At 37.6% G+C, this 7,763-nt stretch overlaps 3 protein-coding genes across 3 annotated transcripts; 2 read left to right on the plus strand and 1 right to left on the minus strand.

Annotated features, from left to right (window-relative positions):
- Nucleotides 1-93: 93 nt before the first annotated feature.
- LOC131632049 (uncharacterized) lies at nt 94-3,021 on the plus strand. The gene is made up of 2 exons (XM_058902814.1): nt 94-1,811; nt 2,289-3,021. The coding sequence occupies exons 1-2, from the start codon at nt 94-96 to the stop codon at nt 3,019-3,021; spliced, it is 2,451 nt and encodes an 816-aa protein (XP_058758797.1).
- A 957-nt stretch (nt 3,022-3,978) lies between these two features.
- On the plus strand, nt 3,979-5,342 carry LOC131632050 (uncharacterized). Its single transcript, XM_058902815.1, has 4 exons — nt 3,979-4,505; nt 4,584-4,710; nt 4,815-5,093; nt 5,226-5,342. Exons 1-4 carry the CDS (start codon nt 3,979-3,981, stop codon nt 5,340-5,342), a joined length of 1,050 nt encoding a protein of 349 aa, XP_058758798.1.
- Nucleotides 5,343-5,930: 588 nt separating this feature from the next.
- LOC131632051 (uncharacterized) lies at nt 5,931-6,761 on the minus strand. The gene has a single exon (XM_058902816.1). The coding sequence runs from the start codon at nt 6,759-6,761 to the stop codon at nt 5,931-5,933; it is 831 nt and encodes a 276-aa protein (XP_058758799.1).
- Nucleotides 6,762-7,763: the final 1,002 nt, after the last annotated feature.

A 7,763-nucleotide genomic window follows, 5' to 3' on the forward strand; every position in this document is an offset into this window, starting at 1 on the left:
GCCACCCAATCAATCTTATCAATATCTACTCAGCTTCTTGAACTTAGATCTAACTGGCATATTCCACAAAAAAGTTTAGATTTTGTTGCACAAATGCTTAAAAGTGTGTGTCCAGTTCAAAAATGCTTGCCTGAGAACTATTACCAAGCAACACAATTGATGTCTAAGTTAGGGCTAAAGGTTGAGAAGATCGATTGTTGTAAGAATGGTTGTATGTTATATTACAAGGATGATAGCAAGTTGTTAGAGTGCAAATTTTGTAACGCTCCTAGGTACATTCCTCGCAAGACCGGAATGGGAAAGTACAAAGATATTCCAGTGAAGAGAATGTTTTATTTCCCAATCATTCCTAGATTACAAAGACTATATGCTTCAACCGAGTCGGCAAATGAAATGAGATGGCATCACATGAACACAAGTAGTTCCAATGTCCTTCGCCATCCGTCTGATGGAAAAGCTTGGAAACACTTTGATGATGTATATCCTGACTTTGCAAGGGAACCCCGAAATGTAAGGTTGGGTCTGTGTTCAGATGGATTTACTCCTTACATTCAAGCGTCTGCTTCTCCATACTCATGTTGGCCAATAATAGTTACTCCTTACAATCTTCCCCCTGAAATGTGCATGACCAAACCATACTTGTTTTTGGCTTGTCTCATACCTGGACCTAAAAACCCTAAATTGAAGATAGATGTCTATTTACAACCATTGATTGATGATCTACGTCGATTGTGGTCTGATGGAATTTTGACCTATAATATATCTACCAAACAAAACTTCATAATGAAAGCCTGCTTGATGTGGACAATTAATGATTTTCCGGCCTATGGTATGTTATCTGGATGGGGAACACAAGGTAAATTGGCATGCCCTCATTGTATGGAATACACTGATGCTTTCACCTTGAAAAGTGGCCATAAGAATTCTTGGTTTGACTGTCATCGTCGTTTCTTGCCACCTAATCACTCCTTCAGAAGGAGTAAAAGAAGTTTCATAAAAAATAGGGTTGTGAAAGACGGGCCACCTCCCATATTCACAGGGCAAGATATATGGGCGATAATAAGTCATTTTCCAAAAGTGACTGAAATTGGATGGGAAGCAAAATGGAAAGAGTTCGAAGGGTATGGAGTGAATCATAATTGGAAAAAGCGAAGTATTTTTTGGGATCACCCATATTGGAAGGATAACTTGTTAAGGCATAACCTTGATGTGATGCACATAGAAAAAAATGTCTTCGATAATATATTTAACACTGTCATGAATGTTAAGGACAAAACAAAGGATAATGAAAAGGCGAGAGAAGACTTGGCTGAATTATGCATTCGCGGGGACTTGGAGCTCCAACCCTTAGAAAACGGAAAGAATGGTAAACCAAAGGCCAGCTACACTCTGACCAAATCTGAAGCCAAGTTAGTTTGTAAATGGCTTAAAGAATTGAGAATGCCAGATGGCTATGCTTCAAATCTTAGTAGGTGTGCCAATGTCGAAAATGGTACAGTGCATGGGATGAAGAGCCATGACTGCCATGTTTTCATGGAGTGTTTACTCCCAATTGCTTTCCATTCATTGCCTGATTTGGTTTGGAAACCATTAACAGAGCTAAGTCGATTCTTTAAAGATCTTTGTTGCAATACGTTGAGGATGGATGACTTAGTTAAGTTGGATGAAAATATTTCAATTATCATATGCAAGTTAGAAAGGGTTTTTCCACCGAGTTTCTTTGACTCGATGGAGCATCTTCCAATCCATCTTGCCAAAGAAGCAATTCTTGGTGGTCCAGTACAATACCGATGGATGTATCCATTCGAAAGGTAACTGTTGTGGTTGATTTTATCATGTGATTGCATGTTTGTCATAAATTCATAGACGTGGAATGATTGAATGTGCAGATTTATGGGAGTCTCAAAGAGGGCAGTGAAAAATAAAGCTAGAGTTGAAGGTTCCATATGCACCGATTTTATACATCGTGAGACAAATTACTTTTGTTCTCATTATTTCAACTCTTTTTCGTTTGTTGCCAACCACAAATATTAGTAACAATCCTCGTTCGGACAATGATAACACTCTACCTACAATGTCCATTCTACAAAGTGGCGGTCGACCAAGTGGGAAGTCGGGAAAGTATTTTCTATCAGATAAGGAATGGAAGTCTTCACATGTGCATGTCTTGATAAATTGTGATGAGATTAAACCATATCTTGAGTAAGTATGCATTATAATATATTCAATCAAATTCTTGATGCATATCATAATAGATATTTACTTATAAATCGTGTGACTGGTTTCAGCATATTCTTAGAGAACCACTCTATAAATATAGAAGACTCATCTGGACGCATACATACTGAGTTTCCCATATGGCTAGAGAAATATGTAAATGAGGAGACAAATGGAGTTACTAACCAAGATATAATCGCCTTGTCTCGTAGTCCTGCATCAATGGCCATTTCATGGAACATCTATTTTATCAATGGGTACAAGTTTCATACTGAAGAATGGAGCAAGGGTAGAAAAACTGTCAATTGTGGTGTGCACGTGAAAGGTCTTGCAGAAGGAGGAAAAAATGATTTTTATGGAATAATCAAACATATCTTTGAGCTAGATTACTTTGGTCTGAAGGAGAAGATTCCAGTTTTTTATTGTGAATGGTTTGACCCAACAAAGAATACTGGGACAAAGGTTCATCCACAATATAAAATTGTAAATATTAAGATGGATAAACGTTATCGCCCTTATGACCCTTTCATCCTTGCGCAGAATGCAAGACAAGTGTATTATGTCCCCTATCCTGAAATGTGTAGAGATATGCATGGATGGTGTGCGGCAATCACCACAAAACCAAGGGGTCGCGTTGAGATTGACAACATAGAGGATGAAGTGCCTTATCAATCTGATGGGATGTTACCCGTGCTATCGAGTGTAGAAATTGAATCAATATCTTGTTTGCGTGATAACTCACAAGTAGATGTGTTTGAAGAGATTTTCGATCGTTCTCATAGTGAAACGAACAAAGGATATTGAATAAGAGAATCGTCTCGTGACGTGAACAAGGGTTCAAATAGAAACAAAAGAAGGGATCATTGTCAATCCTATTGTAAAATCAATAAAAAAAATTCAAAAATCAATGAAATTTTTCGTTTCATGTCAAATATAGTTTATTAACCTACCTGGATATTCTAAATTTAACCTTATATGTTGATTTAGTTACAAAATTATGCATGCTTTCAATGATTTTCATCCATACACATGTTACTTGTTCCCATAAATTTTGTTGTTGCCTTGATGGGCACATGCATTCCAATTGGCATTGTGATTCTATTTATGCAACTGAGCATCTTTGGTGAATATTTATTTCTCTAAGATATGAACATATTTGATACTGTCTTGGTTTATCAACTCTGTTGGATTGTCGTCTAGATATTATTTCACTTTTCCTATTGATAATATACTAATATTACATAGTTGCTTACAAGTTACCACTCACTGTCGGCAAATGGCTAAAAGTTTATTCTAACTTTGATGTATACACAACATTCTTGGAGAATTTAAGAATAAATCAATAGTTCTTGTTTTTGCTTACCCCTACATTGTTCAAATATGTTAAACACACTATAAAAGTGTGCTTCCTGTAACATGATGGGGCAGGTTGAGAAATTATCATTGAATTTATGGATTCAGAAATTTCCCATAGAATTGTATATAGCCTATAGTAGTCCTATCAGAATGCAATATAAACTAAATCCGTCTTATGAATCTATGAAGTATTTGTTCACTAGTGAAAGTTTTGCTCTGTAACATCAAGGGATAAAGTTAAAACCCCCTCACAAACAATTGTAAAATTGTCATTAGTATCTCTTTAGTTAGTAATAATACTACAATTAAGCTTTTTAGCATATGATATTCATCTTATGTTTTTTTTCTCATTAATGTTTTTTATTTTGATATTTTTTTACTAATCGTTTTATTTTTTGACAACAGATGACTAAAAGAGGTGGAAAATCTAAGGTATTGGCACCAGGAAAGCTTCAAGAACAACGGAATCGCATAATAAACAAGAAGCCTATCGTTAGGAAACCTGTTCATACAGCAGTACCGGCTAAGACAGCATCGGCAGCGCCAACTCAGACAACATCGCCGACACCAACTCAAATAGCATCGTCGGCGCCAAAACCAGCTCTGCCAACATCGTCCTTGCAGGCTGCATCAGTGGCACATACTGCATCGGTGCAAAATGTAGTACCAACACCTGCATCTGTTCATGCCGTGACCTCTGAGTTCAGGTTTATGCCTACTCCAAGTTTAATCCATCAAACAATGGCTGGCCCTCAAAGTTTTAACCCTCAAACAACGACTGGCGTTTCAAATTCGGTCGAGGAGGATGATGAGGAGGAAGATGTGGATGATTATGAGGATGAGGATGATGAAGTGGGTCAAGAAAATGTTTCCCCTCTTGTGCCAACACTTGATGAGAATGGGAAGGTTATTATAAAACCTAGTGGTACTGGGTAGGTCATATATTGTAATTAGTGATGTACCATTGCTTAATAATTTGTGGTGTAGCTGATTCTTTCAATCTTTTGCAGGTTGGCTCCTGCCAAAGAAGTTGCTGGTGCAATTAATTATGCTATACGCAAACAATTTTTTAAGCCTATACATCATTGGTCTGAACTCGACCCTCTAACGAAAGCTAAATGGTTTAAGTTGTTTGCAGTAAGTATTTACTAACTTTTTGTCACTTAAGCTGATCAAACTATATTTAAACAAATAAACGGTCTATTATTAAATATTAAATATGTGATTTTAATTATTTTCAGGAGAAGGTTTCATGGGATCCTTGCGATCATGCATTTGTCTACAACGCTTTTGAAAGAAAAGGAAGAAAACGATTAAACGATATGATGGGAAAGGCGAGGAAAAAAAAGACTCGACCTCCATGGATTGGTGAAGAAGCTTGGCTTGGTCTTCAAGATCATTGGAACACCCCTGAGTTCTTGGCTGTGTCTTCTCAAAACAAGACCAATCGAGCTTCTGAAAGAGGTGGAGCAGTCCACACATCGGGTCGTAAGGCTCATATTGATATTGCACTTGAGCTTGTAAGTAATAAAATCGACATTTGTGTCAATATTTTATTATTTGTAGTCCAATAATTATTGTGAAGATTCTTTATATCTTGACAATTTAACTCGCATTCTATATTGATTATTTTATTATTTTATTATTTGTAGTCACATGAACTTCAAAGGGATTTGCGCCCCGATGAGTTATTTCTAAAAACGCACAAGAGGAAAAATGGTGAATGGGTTGACAAGCGTGCTGCATCTACTTACGTAAGTTCTCGTTAACGTTACTGTTTATGCTGCAAAGTTTCTATTTTCTGTTGAGCCTTCATTATGGTGTTCTGCTATTTGGTGTTGTGTTGGTTTCAAACCACTGCTTGTCAACTGTTATTATAAGCTGCTGCATTGTTGTAACATGAATTTGTTGTTGTAATGTTATTTGCTTTCAAGACACGGCAGGCATGATAATTCTTTATTAAGCAAACATGTTAGCTATTTTCTTTCAAGACACAGCAGGCATGATGTTTCTTTATTAAGTAAACATGTTAGCTATTTTATATGGGTTGGTTTTGGCGCCCAAAACGCGAAAAATTCCATAAACACTCCAAACGTCTAAATTAAGCAAATAATCGAATTTCCGGGCGTTACAACTCTCCCCCACTTAGAATATTTTCGTCCCCGAAAATCTATACGACATCACCATACTTAACTTTGCTTCCACACTTCACTTCTCCGATTCCTAATTCTAGTTTTTGCTACTCTTTGGTCACTACCCCTCAACAACTCAACCGTACTAATTTCTTACCCACGAAAACATTTTATACTAATAACAACAACCCAAGCAACGGATAATACAAGCATCAAACGTAGCTATTAAAGGAGTATTACTAACGAAACATTACCTCCAACGCGCTCGTCCTCACAATCAGTCTGACTTCCCGCCAACGCGAACACTTTTCCACCAGATTGAGTCTTCTTTGGTTTCGGGCACTGACTCCCAATGTGTCCTTCTTCACCGCAGTTAAAACAAACGATTTCCTTATGTTTGCAATCTGACATAGCATGTCCCATCTTACCACAACGAAAACATTTCTTCACTTCAAGGTTGCACGCATTACTCTTATGACCAGGTTTCCCGCAATTGAAACAAACGACACTAGAAGGAGCTTCTCCCCCACTAGTTCTCTTGCCGTCAGCCACATCTGCTTTACTTTTTCCAACTGGAGCATCATAAGGTGTGCTACGGTTCTGCTTGCCTCTCTTATCTTTGACAATTTTGTAATGTGCATTATGATCTTCTTCATAAATCCTGCAACTATCAACCAAATTAGGAAATATGCGAATCTTTTGATACCCAACAAATTTCTTGATTTCAGAGCGCAATCCGTTCTCAAACTTTATGCACTTCGAAAACTCAGCACCTGATCCATCATAATACGGGTAGAACTTAGCCAACTCAGTGAACTTTGCAGCATACTCTGTCACTGACATATTCCCCTGTTTTAGCTCAAGGAACTCAATCTCCTTCTTACCCCGAACATCTTCAGGATAATACTTCCTCAAAAACTCTCTGCGGAACACAACCCAAGTGATCTCTTCACCAACAACTTCCAATCTCTGACGAGTTTCTAGCCACCAGTCTTCAGCTTCGACTGCCAGCATATGAGTTCCGTACCGAACCTTCTGCGCCTGAGTGCAGTCCATCACGCGGAAGATTCTCTCAATCTCCTTCAACCATTCCAACGCGCCATCAGGGTCATGCTTGCCTTTGAAGACCGGTGGATTCTCCCTCTGGAAGGTTGCTAAACTGCGAGATCTGGCATTCTCATCAGCATATATATATATATATATATATATATATATATATATATATATATATATATATATATATATATATATATATATATATATATATATACATATTAGCTAAGATACACCTAATTTAGAATAAGTCAATCTACCAAAAACAAGTGCCTTATATTTCATACACACACACACGTAACACAAGGACAGAGAAAGGGATGGAATGGGACACCTGTCCCCGAGCAAGGGACACCTGTCCCCATTTCATATTTTTTTTCCTTGGCCTGGGATGACCGTCCCTTCCCTAGAGGCCCCCGTCCCACTTCTATTTCTTCCCCAGTTTTGGGTACACTTAGAACAAATTTGTTCAATAAAGTTCATCGATTCGCCTACATATTTGTATATATCACAGACTTAATACAACATATTGCAAATAACAACACCCACGGAACAACTTCGTTTGAAATTTCAGATCAACCGGTACGCCAACAAAATCACAAAAAATCACAAATTCAACACATGAGCTCATAATTAGCAGTAAAATTATACAACCCTAAATCCCACATAACAACCATCATACAATCGATTATATTAGTCGAACCCCACCCCCTACCTTTGGATTGAACGGAGCTCGAAAATTCGATTGGTAAACTGCAACGTCTAACACTGCAACCTTCAAAATCCCGACTGCTAGCACCAAACCCTTAGTTCTTATTTTTCTCTTCTGCTACGTGACTGTGTTGGTTCTTTTTGGTTTGTTTGATAACTACTACTACCACTTTAACAAAACCTAATAAACTAAATGGGCTTCTAAACTCAAGTTTGGGTTTTACCAACTAATACCCCTCTATTGCTAATGCCACACATAATCCCAACTCACTCATTTAATTAAAACTCCCAATT

Source organism: Vicia villosa, unplaced genomic scaffold (assembly GCF_029867415.1).
Source record: "Vicia villosa cultivar HV-30 ecotype Madison, WI unplaced genomic scaffold, Vvil1.0 ctg.000896F_1_1, whole genome shotgun sequence".
Taxonomy (NCBI): domain Eukaryota; kingdom Viridiplantae; phylum Streptophyta; class Magnoliopsida; order Fabales; family Fabaceae; genus Vicia; species Vicia villosa.